The sequence below is a fragment of the Pavona decussata genome, unplaced genomic scaffold (assembly GCF_977016875.1).
Source record: "Pavona decussata unplaced genomic scaffold, jaPavDecu1.1 SCAFFOLD_137, whole genome shotgun sequence".
Taxonomy (NCBI): domain Eukaryota; kingdom Metazoa; phylum Cnidaria; class Anthozoa; order Scleractinia; family Agariciidae; genus Pavona; species Pavona decussata.
Window position 1 is genome coordinate 1,881,277 of NW_028145550.1, and position 14,927 is coordinate 1,896,203.

The following is a 14,927-nucleotide window of genomic DNA, read 5'->3' on the forward strand; positions in this document are numbered from 1 at the left end:
CGAAAGTGTACACAGTTATGATACGCGAGCAGTCTTTAATTTACCTACTGATTACAGCAGGGGAAATTATGTGGAAATCTCGTTGCAATACCGGGAGCACAAAAATGGAATAATTTTACCAATTGGCTTAATGAATTTCAAATCGTTCAGACTGTGTTTAAAAAGTCTATTCATATGTAATATAAAACCAACCGCATTGCGAATAATTAGCTATGCAAGCATGCATGGAGAGGGGAGAGGGGAGAGCAAGAGGTCTTTGCGGTGTTCTGCCTTCCGATCATTTCAGTTCTTACGGTGTTTCGGTTATTTGGATTTCGTTGTGCATAAAACCTGACATTTAATGTGAATCGGGCATTTTTTTTTCTTTTTAAATTCTGGCTTCTTATTGGCCCAAAAATAATAATAATAATAATAATAATAATAATAATAATAATAATAATAACAATAATAATAATAATAATAGCCAAAGACACAATTTTTAAAATTTCCAGCATTTATCTGGCAAAATATAGGTTAAGAAAGATGAATTTCAGTTAGCACGTAAATTTTTACAATCGGGCCGATTTTGTCACTTGTGGACATAACTGATTAAACAAACCGTTTACCTTTTGAGACTGTTAATAAATCAGCTTTCAAAACAAATGAGCCAAACGCATAAATAATTCGTGCCATATTATGGGCGATCGAAAGAAAACTTTCAAGCTTACAGCTGTTGTAATCAATCCTAGTTTTAAAATGAACTTATTGCAAATTTTTATTAACTCAACCGATCCCACGCGGCCGTTTTATCGGGTAATATACTTTGTTTGAAGGGTGAAATAAACTTGATCTGCTATATCACTTCACTTGGATTAAGAAGCAAATTGCTTCGATGGAAATTATAAATTTCCATTTTCTTTCCATCACATAAACCTCAAAATGATTTTTGTAATATTTCGTTAATTTGCAACATAACTTGCAAATCAAGACTTTCTTTGGTCACTAAAACTAGTCCAATTTATTTTGAATTGATTTTAGTTTCAACTCCCCTACTTTTTTAGCTGCAACCAATTCATTTACACTTGTGTACAGTCAATCTTTCTGCTGAATCTTCCATGCCTTCTCGAGCGCTTACCATTCATCTGAAGGGTGATACTCGGTATTCATTATTCATAACTTCTTATAATTTTTAAAAATTCTAAATTTTGGCAAAATTGTTTCAGGTGCTGAATCTTTCAAAAATTAGTAACTCTGTATTCACAATAAATATTTATATGTATAAGGAGATTATTTTAAAAAATTGGTCTCTTGAGATCTGTTGTACTTTATCCAGGCCAAGGATTCTTGACAATAGCCTCAGGTTGTAAGGACAGTCTCTTTCGGAAACAAAACTTGGTAAGTTGAACAATTGAGAAGTTTTACCTTTCATGTCACGAATGAAAAATATCGTGTAAGAGTATTGGAAATGCTTAGCGTTCATCTTTGTTTAAATTTACAGTTTCTGAGTCAGAAAAGGAGCTCTTCAGTCACCGAAAGGTTAAAACTCGATAATTAGAAAAGGTTTGCTTTCATGTTGTTTCTTGAACCGTTCCGCTTGGATGCTATAATTTCTCCAAATGAGTTTATATCCTGCGAATGCCTTTCTATTTTTTGATTTTCAGGGGCAATTAAATAACATAAGCAAACCAAAATATAAAAAGAGGAACGAAAACGATAAAATTTCGAGTTGATTGCGCTCTATTCTTCCAGCGCACTTTGACTATTCACAATTTTATATTACCAAAACCGCAGCGTAAAACATTTCATGCAAAGTTCGTCTCTTACGGAGCGTTGTAAAAGGGATCACGTTATTGCTTTGAAACGGACCTGTCTGTTTCTAATTTTGTGAATGATACAATAAACCTCACTTTTTTCCAAAATTAAATCACTAGTTTTAACCTAAAGTACCTCGTCATTTAGCGTCCATAGCACTGGCAACGTTTACTGTTTGGTTATGTCCTTGGTGTTTCGCCGCCATGACAAAAACGAACAACTGGAAAACGCGCGGAGAGCATGACAAAAATCCATGATCACTGTAAGATCGAAAAACTAGGCTTTTATCGCACGTTATTTTCTATAACTCTATCACATATAATAGCTATCGAAATAAAAAAATAAACTATCAAATTAAAATTAAGAACTATCGTGATATCTTCATACAAGACGTGAAGTAATATCATGTACGAAATTGTCATTCCACGAAGGATTATTTAGAATAATCTTAGTTTACTGGTAACAGGACTAAACCACGGCTCAAAGAAAATATCTATTTCTTATAAGTTAAAGTATTATCTAGAAAGCTATTGATGAATTATAAGAAACAGAATGTGATTCAAAATGAACGAAATTTAAGGAGAAAACTATCTTTTTACTAACTGTTATCAAAACGATACCAATATAAGCAGTTCCCGCTCAAGAGCAGACTCATTTCCAGTCCTTACGTTTGTATTATTGAAAAAAAGAGAAAAGCTAGCGAGCTTTCACGTCGTGGTTTTAGCAAGCTCTTCTAGGTACCTACCGCGAACGATGTTTATTCAGACAAGAAGATAGACGGAGTACAAAGCCAATACCCTCAGAGGCATTAGAGCTACCTGGAAAAACATTTAGTATCTTAACAGCTCCAGAGTTCTTGCAAGGAAGAAGGGCACAGGATGCGTTTGTCAAAACAACGAGGGAAGATCGTGAACTTGCTTCCTCAGTAACCAAAGAAACACCCGAGAAATCGTTGAAAAGCTTTTCCAGTCTGTTCAGCTCGGCCTGCCTGACACAAAAAATCCTTCACAGCTTCAAAATACTGTTTGCTTTTAGCTTAACCTTTTGAGGCCAGAAATTTGAGGAAAGTTTTGCAAGAGTGATTGGCGCACCAGTAGACGAGTACTCAATTTTTAATTTGATGTAAAACGCTCTCAATTTCAAACTTGAACAAAGCTGCCGCTTTAATTCATGCTGGTGCGCGCCAGAAAATGTTACAAGTTTCTTCGCCCCCAGTTTTTCTACTATAAACCTGTGTTTTGTTATCAATGTGTTGACTAAGTGTTATGAGTGTGTGGAATAACAAAAATATTATCATAACATATATAAAATAACATAATATTATATTCAGGAAATCAACAAAAAATTAAAATAAAAAACACTTCCTGAAAGTTGAAATAGTTATGTTAGCCCTACGTAGAAAAATTTCCCCAAATAAACATTATAAAATTTAAATGTAAATGCGCGCCTTTAGGTATGATCATGAGAAGTCAATTAACTAATAAGATGAGAAAAACGTCTCCGAATAGAGAATATTTAATGTCTTAAGCCCATGGAATGCGATGGACTTGAAAATGTTCGGACGCGAAAACCTAAAATCAGTTCATCAATTCTCCTATTGGTTTTTAATTTATTTAACAGGATGGTCCATGTGGGATGTTTGAGAACGATTAGAGGATTCAGAAGAAAGGCAGGGGCCGGGACCAAATCGCATAGTGTTGTATAGATTTCGAGTAATTCGTGATGCATATCCATTCCATGCTATGGATGGTCAAGCAATACTTTTTTATGTGAAGATGATCGCTTTGGAATCGCTCAAGTGACCATACATGAGTTGTCTGGCTGGCACAAATAGGCAAAGTTCAGGGTTATTGATCAATAATGAAGCATTTCTGTTTCCAGTCGAAATTTTAGTTGTTTTTGCGCCACTCCACAAACTGTGAACACCATTTCGGTCCTTTTGGATTGTTCGTCAACAAGGCGACTGAATATTAACGAAGGAAGGGGATGGGAGGGAAGAGGGGAGAGCAAGGGGTCTTTGCTGTGTTCTGCCTTCTGGTCATTTCAGTTCTTACAGTGTTTCGGTTATTTCGATTTTATGGTGCCACATAAAACCTAACATTTCGAAATTCGGATTAGGTATTTTCTCAATTTCTGACTCATTTTGCACCCAAGAAAGAGTCAAAAGCCAGTGTTTACAGATTGTTCAGTATTTTTCTGGCAAAATATAGGTTGACAAAACATGAATCTTTGCACGAAAATTTTACTATCGTGCCGATTTTGTCACTTGTGGACGCAACTGATTAAATAAACCGTTTACCCTTTGCGACTGTCAATAAATCAGCTTTCAAAACATATTTGTCAAACGCATAAACAATTCTTGCCATATTCTGGGAGAAAGAAAAGCCTCAAGCTAAGCTGTAATCAATCCTAGTTTTAAAATGAACTGATTCGAATAATTTTAATTAACTCAAATGATTCCACGCAACCGCTTAAATGGGAAATAATAATTCTTTGCCTAGAGGATACTCCAGCTTATTTGATCTGCTATATTATTTCACATTGACTAAGAAACAAATCGGTCTGCTTAGGTTTTAAATTTTGGTTTCTTTCCTATGACTTAAACTACAGTAGCTCTATTTGCCCAATTGAGCCAATAATGAGTTACAATTTTTTTATGATGAGTTTCGTTATTTTAGTGTACAGAAAAAGAAAGAGTTTGAATTGATTTTAGTGCTAACTCCACCAATTTTGTTCAAAAAATAACCGACCAATTCATTTCCACAAGTGTACAGTCTATCTTTCAGCCTATCTTCACTAGCGCTTAAAATGATTCATCTTTAAAAGAGTGACACTCGGTATTCATTGTTCATATCTTCTTACATTTTTCCAGAATTTTGTCAGCTGCTTTAATTTGCCAAAGATCGCAGACTGTGTGTTCATAATAAATATGTATGTGTTATAAGGAAATTATTTAAACATTGGTCTCTTGAGACCTGCTGTACTTATCGAGGCCAAGCATTCTTGACAATAGCCTCAGGTTGTAAGGACAGTCTCTTTCAGAGAACCGAAAATTGGTAAGTTGAACAATTGAGAAGTTTTACCTTTCATGTCACGAAACAAATATATCGCGTAGGGTATTGGAAATGCTTAGAGTTGTTCTTTGCTTAAATTTACAGTTTCTGAGTCAGAAAAGGAGCTCTTCAGCTGCCAAAAGGTTCAAACCCGATAAGTAGAAAAGTTCTGCTTTCATGTTGTTTCTTGAACCGTTCCGCTTGGATGCTATAATTTCTCCAAATGAGTTTATATCCTGCGAATGCCTTTCTATTTTTTGATTTTCAGGCGCAATTAAATAAGATAAGCAAACCAAAATATAAAAAGAGGAACGAAAACGAGGCACTTTGACTATTCACAATTTTATATTACCAAAACCGCAGCGTAAAACATTTCATGCAAAGTTCGTCTCTTACGGAGCGTTGTAAAAGGGATCACGTTATTGCTTTGAAACGGACCTGTCTGTTTCTAATTTTGTGGATGATACAAAAAACCTCACTTTTTTCCAAAATTAAATCACTAGTTTTAACCTAAAGTACCTCGTCATTTAGCGTCCATAGCACTGGCAACGTTTACTGTTTGGTTATGTCCTTGGTGTTTCGCCGCCATGACAAAAACGAATAACTGGTAAACGCGCGGAGAGCATGACAAAAATTCATGATCACTGTAAGATTGAAAAACTAGGCTTTTATCGCACGTTATTTTCTATAACTCTATCACATATAATAGCTATGGAAAAAAAAAATAAACTATCAAATTAAAATTAAGAACTATCGTGATATCTTCATACAAGACAAGTGAAACAATATCATGTACGAAATTGTCATTCCACGAAGGATTATTTAGAATAATCTTCGTTTACTGGTAACAGGACCAAACCACGGCTCAAAGAAAATATCTATTTCTTATAAGTTAAAGTATTATCTAGAAAGCTATTGATGAATTATAAGAAACAGAATGTGATTCAAAATGAACAAAATTTAAGGAGAAAACTATCCTTTTACTAACTATTATCAATATGATACCAATAAAAGCAGTGCCCGCTCAAGAACAGACTCATTTCCAGTCCTTACGTTTGTATTATTGAAAAAAAGAGAAAAGCTAGCGAGCTTTCACGTCGTGGTTTTAGCAAGCTCTTCTAGCTACCTACGGAGAACAATGTTTATTCAGACAAGAAGATAGACGGAGTACAAAGCCAATACCCTCAGAGGCATTAGAGCTACCTGGAAAAACATTTAGTATCTTAACAGCTCCAGAGTTCTTGCAAGGAAGAAGGGCACAGGATGCGTTTGTCAAAACAACGAGGGAAGATCGTGAACTTGCTTCCTCAGTAACCAAAGAAACACCCGAGAAATCGTTGAAAAGCTTTTCCAGTCTGTTCAGCTCGGCCTGCCTGACACAAAAAATCCTTCACAGCTTCAAAATACTGTTTGCTTTTAGCTTAACCTTTTGAGGCCAGAAATTTGAGGAAAGTTTTGCAAGAGTGATTGGCGCACCAGTAGACGAGTACTCAATTTTTAATTTGATGTAAAACGCTCTCAATTTCAAACTTGAACAAAGCTGCCGCTTTAATTCATGCTGGTGCGCGCCAGAAAATGTTACAAGTTTCTTCGCCCCCAGTTTTTCTACTATAAACCTGTGTTTTGTTATCAATGTGTTGACTAAGTGTTATGAGTGTGTGGAATAACAAAAATATTATCATAACATATATAAAATAACATAATATTATATTCAGGAAATCAACAAAAAATTAAAATAAAAAACACTTCCTGAAAGTTGAAATAGTTATGTTAGCCCTACGTAGAAAAATTTCCCCAAATAAACATTATAAAATTTAAATGTAAATGCGCGCCTTTAGGTATAATCATGAGAAGTCAATTAACTAATAAGATGAGAAAAACGTCTCCGAATAGAGAATATTTAATGTCTTAAGCCCATGGAATGCGATGGACTTGAAAATGTTCGGACGCGAAAACCTAAAATCAGTTCATCAATTCTCCTATTGGTTTTTAATTTATTTAACAGGATGGTCCATGTGGGATGTTTGAGAACGATTAGAGGATTCAGAAGAAAGGCAGGGGTCGGGACCAAATCGCATAGTGTTGTATAGATTTCGAGTAATTCGTGATGCATATCCATTCCATGCTATGGATGGTCAAGCAATACTTTTTTATGTGAAGATGATCGCTTTGGAATCGCTCAAGTGACCATACATGAGTTGTCTGGCTGGCACAAATAGGCAAAGTTCAGGGTTCTTGATCAATAATGAAGCATTTCTGTTTCCAGTTGAAATTTTAGTTGTTTGTGCGCCACTCCACAAACTGTAAACACCATTTCGGTCCTTTTGGATTGTTCGTCAACAAGGCGACTAAATATTAAGGAAGGGAGGGGATGGAAGGGAAGCGGGGAGAGCAAGGGGTCTTTGCGGTGTTCTGCCTTCTGGTCATTTCAATTCTTACGGTGTTTCGGTTATTTGGATTTTATGGTGCCACACGAAACCTAACATTTCGAAATTCGGATTAGGTATTTTCTCAATTTCTGACTCATTTTGCACCCAAGAAAGAGTCAAAAGCCAGTGTTTAAAGATTGTTCAGTATTTTACTGGCAAAATATAGGTTGACAAAACATGAGTCTTCGCACGAAAATTTTACTATCGTGCTGATTTTGTCACTTGTGGACGCAACTGATTAAACAAACCGTTTACCCTTTGAGACTGTCAATAAATCAGCTTTCAAAACATATTTGTCAAACGCATAAACAATTCTTGCCATATTCTGGGAGAAAGAAAAGCCTCAAGCTAAGCTGTAATCAATCTTAGTTTTAAAATGAACTGATTCGAATAATTTTAATTAAATCAAATGATTCCACGCAACCGCTTAAATGGGAAATAATAATTCTTTGCCTAGAGGATACTCCAGCTTATTTGATCTGCTATATTATTTCACATTGACTAAGAAACAAATCGGTCTGCTTAGGTTTTAAATTTTGGTTTCTTTCCTATGACTTAAACTACAGTAGCTCTATTTGCCCAATTGAGCCAATAATGAGTTACAATTTTTTTATGATGAGTTTCGTTATTTTAGTGTACAGAAAAAGAAAGAGTTTGAATTGATTTTAGTGCTAACTCCACCAATTTTGTTAAAAAAAAACCCGACCAATTCATTTCCACAAGTGTACAGTCTATCTTTCCGCCTATCTTCACTAAAGCTTAAAGTGATTCATCTTTAAAAGAGTGACACTCGGTATTCATTGTTCATATCTTCTTACATTTTTCCAGAATTTTGTCAGCTGCTTTAATTTGCCAAAGATCGCAGACTGCGTGTTCATAATAAACATGTATATGTGATAAGGAAATTATTTTAACATTGGTTACTTGAGACCTGCTGTACTTATCGAGGCCAAGCATTCTTGACAATAGCCTCAGGTTGTAAGGACAGTCTCTTTCAGAAAACAAAACTTGGTAAGTTGAACAATTGAGAGGTTTTACCTTTCTTGTCACGAAACAAAAATATCGCGTAGGAGTATTGGAAATGCTTAGAGTTGTTCTTTGCTTAAATTTACAGTTTCTGAGTCAGAAAAGGAGCTCTTCAGTTGCCAAAAGGTTGAAACTCGATAATTAGAAAAGTTCTGCTTTCATGTTGTTTCTTGAACCGTTCCGCTTGAATGCTATAATTTCTCCGAGTGAATTTATATCTTACGAAGGCCTTTCTATTTTTTTTAATTTTCAGGGGCAATTAAATAACATAAGCAAACCAAAAAAATAAAAAGAGGAAAGCAAACGATGAAGTAACGAGTTGTTTGCGCTCTATTCTTCCAGCGCACTTGGACTATTTACAATTTTATATTACTAAAAACCGCAGCGTAAAACATTTCATGGAAAGTTCTTCTCTTACGGAGCGTTGTGTAAAAGGGATCAGGCTATTGCTTTGAAACGGATCTGTCCGTTTCTAATTTGGTGGATGATATAAAGGCCGTCACTTTTTTCCAAAATTAAATCACTAGTTTTAACCTAAAGTACTTCGTCATTTAGCGTCTATAGCACTGGCAACTGTCTGGTGATGTCCTTGGTGTTTCGCCGCAATGACAGAAACGATTAGCTGAAAATAGGGCGGAGAGCGTGCCAGAAATTTATGATCACTGAAAGATTGAAAAACCAGGCTTTTATCGCACGTTATTTTCTATAACCCTATCACATATGATAGCTATTTAAATAAAAAATGCACCATCAAAATTAAGAACTATTATGATATCTTTATAAAAGTCATGAAGCAATATCATGACCGAAATTGTCATTTCACGAGTGAATCTTCGTTTACTGCTAACATATGCAAACCACGACTAAAAATAATATCCATTTCACCAAAAAAAAAAAGTAAGGTACCATCTAGGAAGCTATAGATGAATTATAAGAAACAGAATGTGATTCAAAATAAACGAAATTTAAGGAGAAAACGATTCCTTTTACTAAGTATTATCAATATTATACCAATAGGACATTTTCAATATGGCGTTATTTTACTACCAGAATCGTTCTGGTTTTTGTTTTCTCGCGTTAATACGAGCTGTTGTTCTTTGCTGTCCACTGGGAGTACAAAATTTTGAATTCGAAAAGGAAACGACTTCATTTCTGGTAGTTGTAGTAAAATGACTCCATTATTAAAAAGGGCCTATAGGTAATATGCATTGCCACCATGTTGGTGGACAAAAGAGAAGAAAATTTGCTCGTATAGTTTGCATAAAAATTGAAGTTAACTCCCAGAGGAAAAAGATATTATTGTTCCTGTCCACCAACATGGCCGCCATGACGTCACATGCAAACCATCAATTGAGCAGTTGCCGCTCGAGAGCAGACTCGTTTCCAGTCCTTACGTTTTTATTTTTGAAAAAACGAGAAAAGCTAGCGAGCTTTCACGTCGTGGTTTTAGCAAGCTCTTCTAGGGACCTACCGAGAACGATGTTAATTTAGACGTTAATTCCTAGGAACAGATATCTATAGATATTACTTAATCTCATTTTCTCTAAAACTTACATAAATTGCGCACCCCAATTAAATGACGACCCTGTTGCAACCTTTGTGATTTTTCCATTTATACCAAATTTAATTTATCGTCCTTTTAAAATGTCCAGCGCGCATGAGTTCAAAAACAAACACCTTAATTATGTCATTTTTTTATGATGGCCGAACGTTGTCGATGAGAACGGCTGCTTTCAGACCTTCCCCATTTTCGAACACATTTTTTATCATGATGTATTCACAATCTTCCTCATGTTAGTAATTGAAGATATGTTTTCTTTTTATTTTTTTCAGCAGAATCAGGGATGGCTATCAAAGAAACAGTGTTCATTATTTGCCTTATTTTGATGCCACTGATGATGGAGGCAGAGGGTTTGTAAAAGGGTCACGTGGTGGTTAACGTTAATTTAAAAGAATCTTATCCTGATGTCTTTTATTATCGCGTGGTTTTCTATTTCAGTACTAGACGTTTGGTTCCGACTTTGCTTTAGTATCATGAAAAAATTCTGCACAATTTTTGCAAGCTCAAAACACCACCAACAAAGTAGATGACTATAGGGTTAAGCTATCGTGGAAAGGAACCTTCTTTGAAGATAATGATGATACCGAATCGTTCGTTTTGACATCTTTTTGCATTATTGGTGGGAATAATAACAATATTTTGGAATCTCTAGTTAACAAGCTAGGTTTTCGTATCAGTGTTATTTCAATTATAGCTTATGGCTCTATCTCTCTCTCCACGTTTTCTTTATTCAGGTTGTTGTCCACCTTACTGGGTTGCTAGCGAAACATCATGCTACTACGTTGACAACACCCGGACTCAAAGAATGGGCGATGCTCGGGAAAAATGTAAGGAAATGGGGGGAGACCTCGCCATCATCAGATCTGCCAATGAAAACCAGTTTATTTTTAACCTGGTAACGAAGACGAAAGGAATACCAAAACATTCGGGTGTGTGGATCGGCCTCCAGAGGAAGGCTGACGGGAACTTCCAATGGGTTGACGGCTCACCATTAGAGTACAACAAGTGGTATCCTGGGGAACCCAACGACACTGGAGGGCGTGAGGATTGTGGCCATATGGGCCCTTCAGGAGGGTGGAATGACAGCCCCTGCGACTGGGAAGTGAAGCCCGCTTTCGTTTGTAAGATGCCAATAAGAGGTTGAAGTGGCCAGTTCAATGCTAACCATTAAGCTGTGAACCTGACTGGCATGTAGGACTATGGAAATTTAAAAGTAGAGTGACTACCGTTAAAATAGATGATTGGTTTCTATCGATGTACCAGCTAATCAATTCAAGACGTTTCCAAGAGCGTTGTATTCGGTCAAAACATTGTCAAAGTAACTTAGTTGAGATGAATGTTCAGTCAGCTGAAAAATAAAAGTGGTGTTGGGAACTTAACGTCGTCAAAAAATTTATTTCATGTTGAATTGGGCGACTGTGTGACTTTCAGCTGCTGATGTTGCTGTGTGAAATGTCCCGTGCCAAATGTAGCCAGTCGGATGATAGTAAAATGAGGAATAAAAGGGATGGGCTAACAAGGATTTAAAAGATTTTAAACCTGGTTTTTGGCAGGGTTAACATTTGGCGACTTTTTTCCCTGGGCTACTGTGGTGCTTCTCATTTATTCGGTTTTTCGTTTTAAGAGTCATTGTCTAAGAAAACCAGGCAGAGGTGAAAGATTGGGGTCGGCCGATTTTCTTCAAACTTTCACCATTTAATGTCTGTCCGAAATGATAATGAATGATGCTATTTAGCAATTCTCCTGCTTGACTACCCCCCTGGTTTTGACCCTCACTGACCCTGATGTCACGCAAAATATATGCAGAATTTGAAGCTCAATAAAATATATTTCGCGTCATTTCTGGGGACTCATATCGATTGCTTGTATTGTTTACCGTCTAAAAAACGTTGTTAAAGGAAAATATCCCGACTTAACATAAAACTTAATTTTTTATAGAATTTGCAATTTCCTTGCGATCGCGAAAATGTCTTGGGCCAAATGTGAGGCAATTTCGAAACTGTTTTTCTCAGAGGTGCGGCGTTCCTTTCCGAAAATTTCAAGATATTGTTTAAGCCAAGCATCTGTTCTCCCAAAATCAGCAAACTCTAACTTGAGCCATTAAAATGCGTTTGCATAAGCCACGCTCGAAGTCAAAGATGACTCGGTATTTTAGCTAATAAAGTTCCACAGCAGGTTTTTCTTTATTTCATCATCTTCCTCTTTTTTTGTTTTTTCTTTTTTGTTTTTGGATAAGCTCGATGAAACTATCCTAGCTCTCCGAGGTAGAACTCCCCTGGAAGATTTGGTTGAGTGACTTTTTGGGCAGGAATAACATCAAATTGGTGTTAGCTCACACTTGATTTGATTAAGAGTGACATGTCACGGTAATTGACAATTGTCGAACGTGATCATAAACAGAACACGTTTCTCGCTTCTTTTTACATTTTGCATTTTAAACTTGGTAACAACAAGCATTTCCCTGATTCTAGATTAAGTCTTGGAGTCATTCTGCTGTTGACATTTCTTAATTAAAATAAAAACAGCAACTTACCAAATTTAGCTCAGAAGCTTCCAATCAATCCGTTTTCCTTTTGGACTGTTTTGAACCGATCCACAAATGTAGTCTTTTCCACTATCGAATAAGCTGTTTACAACTTTTCACGGGAAACGAATGAAAAGGAAAATAGCGAACAAAACAATTTTGCAAACTGCTTTTCTTCGAGAAACGAGGAAAGTGAGAGGACGCATGTTCGCTAGCCGAAAGGCAGCCGCTAATAAAAGCGCCAAAAAAATGAGACCTCTCTCCAGGCTCTCCGCGTTATTCAACTTTTTTCGCTTGTTTCCAGGCTACCACAAATTGAAAAATTACATCTATTCTAGCTATGAAAAAGTCAGAATGGAAAGAAACCTTCGATGTATTAGCAAGAACACACATTCAAACCTCGTATACGGGTTTACTTTTATTTATTTATTTATTTATTTATTTATTTATTTATTTATTTATTTATTTATTTATTTATTTATTTATTTATTTTTTACTTGATAGGCGCTGATCAGGAGACATTCAACTGATTTTTATGAGTGGATCTTCTGACAATTTTTCTATGACAAAATAAAAATGCCCTTTTTAATAATCCCCCCCCCCCCCCCACCCCCCGTATACGGAGAGGCGAAAATCTTGGGACAAGCAAATTTAAGCTGAGTTCCAGTTTGCAAACAAAGTCAAGCTGGAAGGTGGACATGGCAGTCAGTGAAGTTGTCTGTAGTAAAATAATTATAGTTATAAATATATAGAATTCAAGATATGTGTAACCTATCGCATTATCTGTGCATTTTATCTGTGACTGAGAAATATATTTGACCAAAATTACAAGCGGTTAAAGTAAGAATTCTTTACTATATCCACGCGAGTTTTAGGCTTAGGAACCTCGAAATTGGTGTTAGATAAGAAAACTGAATCTTGGTCAAGTTTCAGTCGTTATTCGCTTTCTCCGAACAAGAATTTTATTTTGTTTTTCCCGGTCTATTTCAGACTTTATTGTAATGGTATTTGCGGAGTTCTGAAGGAACTGTTGTCTAATTTTCAATCGACCTTGATGAAGGTAGAATTGCTGAACTCTTGTTCTTCTCTTGCTGCATAGTGTTTGCTGCCACAAGCACAATAAAGTATTATTAGGCTCTGCCTACCCCCTTGATTTGGGATTTTAATGTTTCGGTTTATAACGGAACATCCATGGTTTTCCAAAAGTCTTTAAGACATTCGCTGCTGACTTAAGAACCATCAATTTTAAAAGACTGATTTAAAAGAGTCATTCTAAAATTTTAAGGCGTTTGCTTAATGGACCAGTCATTTGGTCATTTCAGAGTTCCTGTGAACCTCATCAAAGCGAGGCTAAGGGCAAAGCTTTTAATATCAAAATTAGTTTACATTCTTATGCAAACAAAACGAATTTTAACATGAAAAGCTTTGCACTTAGCCTCGCTTACAAAAATGAAATCCCGCCCCCCCCCCCCCCCCGACCCCCGGGACATAGCGGGGATTTAACGCGGCCATAGGCTTCAAATCTGTAAATAACCTTATCTCAGTTTCTACGATTGGGCTGGCTGTAATGCCTTTTTTTTTTTAACCTAAGGACACACCGACACTAAGTAATTTCCATTCAAATATTGCCAAGCCATTCAGCGTTGGTACTGAATGCGTACAAAGAACCGTTGCTATTTTTAGTATTAACCGATGTTCAATAAAACTACGACTATGAGCAATGTGTCTATAACTATGTTTCTTCTCTCACCTTGTGTAATCATAAACACCAGTAACGCAGTAAAGGTGACCAACAAGATGAGACAAGACAAGATGATTTATTTAACTCAGCTCAGTTTTACATGACATAGGTTGGATTTACATAGGTACCAAAAAGAGAGTTCAACTAAGGAAAGTAAAATTATCACAACAAAATAGAGAGCGAGTAGGGATCATCCAAATCAGGGCTTATCTAGTGGATGACCCCAGAAACAAAATACAATTACAGACAGAATTAAGAAAATACTTTTTTTTAAAAAGTATTTCTTCATCCGGCAAAGCAGGTAATTAATTAGAATAATAATCAAGTATAGTGGTCTTATTTTTTTTTAAGAAATATTCTAAGAGAACTTGTGTTGGATATACTTTGATGTAGGCAAAGAATTCCAAAGGTGAGGACCGGCGAATTTTTTTAGGGAGCGTAAGCCATATTGGGTGGTATTAACCGAGGCTACATAAAGGTTTCGAGTGCTCGCTTAAAAAGGAATAAAAGGCATCGTGGATGAGATTCGTTTTCGACTTAGATAGTGCTTACGGCGCTTCGTTTACAGATTTGATGTGCTTCCTATTCGACTTGCGGGAAAGAAGAAAACAACTCCTAAAGATATATGAAGTAAACCCTACTTAATAGCACTTTTTACGTATTCTGGCTTTAATGATTCATTACATGATTGTGTTTCAAAAATTAGTTTATTATGAACGAAAGTGTACACAGTTATGATACGCGATCAGCCTTTAATTTACCTACTGATTACAGCAGGGCAATTTATGTGGAAATTCTCGCT

At 36.1% G+C, this 14,927-nt stretch overlaps 2 protein-coding genes across 3 annotated transcripts in view; one reads left to right on the forward strand and one right to left on the reverse strand.

Annotated features, from left to right (window-relative positions):
• LOC146467275 (uncharacterized) overlaps positions 1-14,927 on the reverse strand; it is a 118,761-nt gene that overhangs the window by 52,686 nt on the left and 51,148 nt on the right. The gene's annotated exons all lie outside the window — the stretch shown is intronic.
• Positions 1,260-11,237, forward strand: LOC146467278 (C-type lectin domain family 4 member G-like). Of its 2 annotated transcripts, none has more exons than XM_085126159.1 (3): positions 1,260-1,374; positions 10,133-10,210; positions 10,595-11,237. In XM_085126159.1, the coding sequence occupies exons 2-3, from the start codon at positions 10,144-10,146 to the stop codon at positions 11,002-11,004; spliced, it is 477 nt and encodes a 158-aa protein (XP_084982285.1). In that variant the 5' UTR covers positions 1,260-1,374; positions 10,133-10,143; the 3' UTR covers positions 11,005-11,237. The 2 variants fall into 2 exon arrangements, with proteins under 2 accessions (XP_084982285.1, XP_084982286.1); XM_085126160.1 differs by having other exon boundaries at positions 1,278-1,374; positions 10,136-10,210.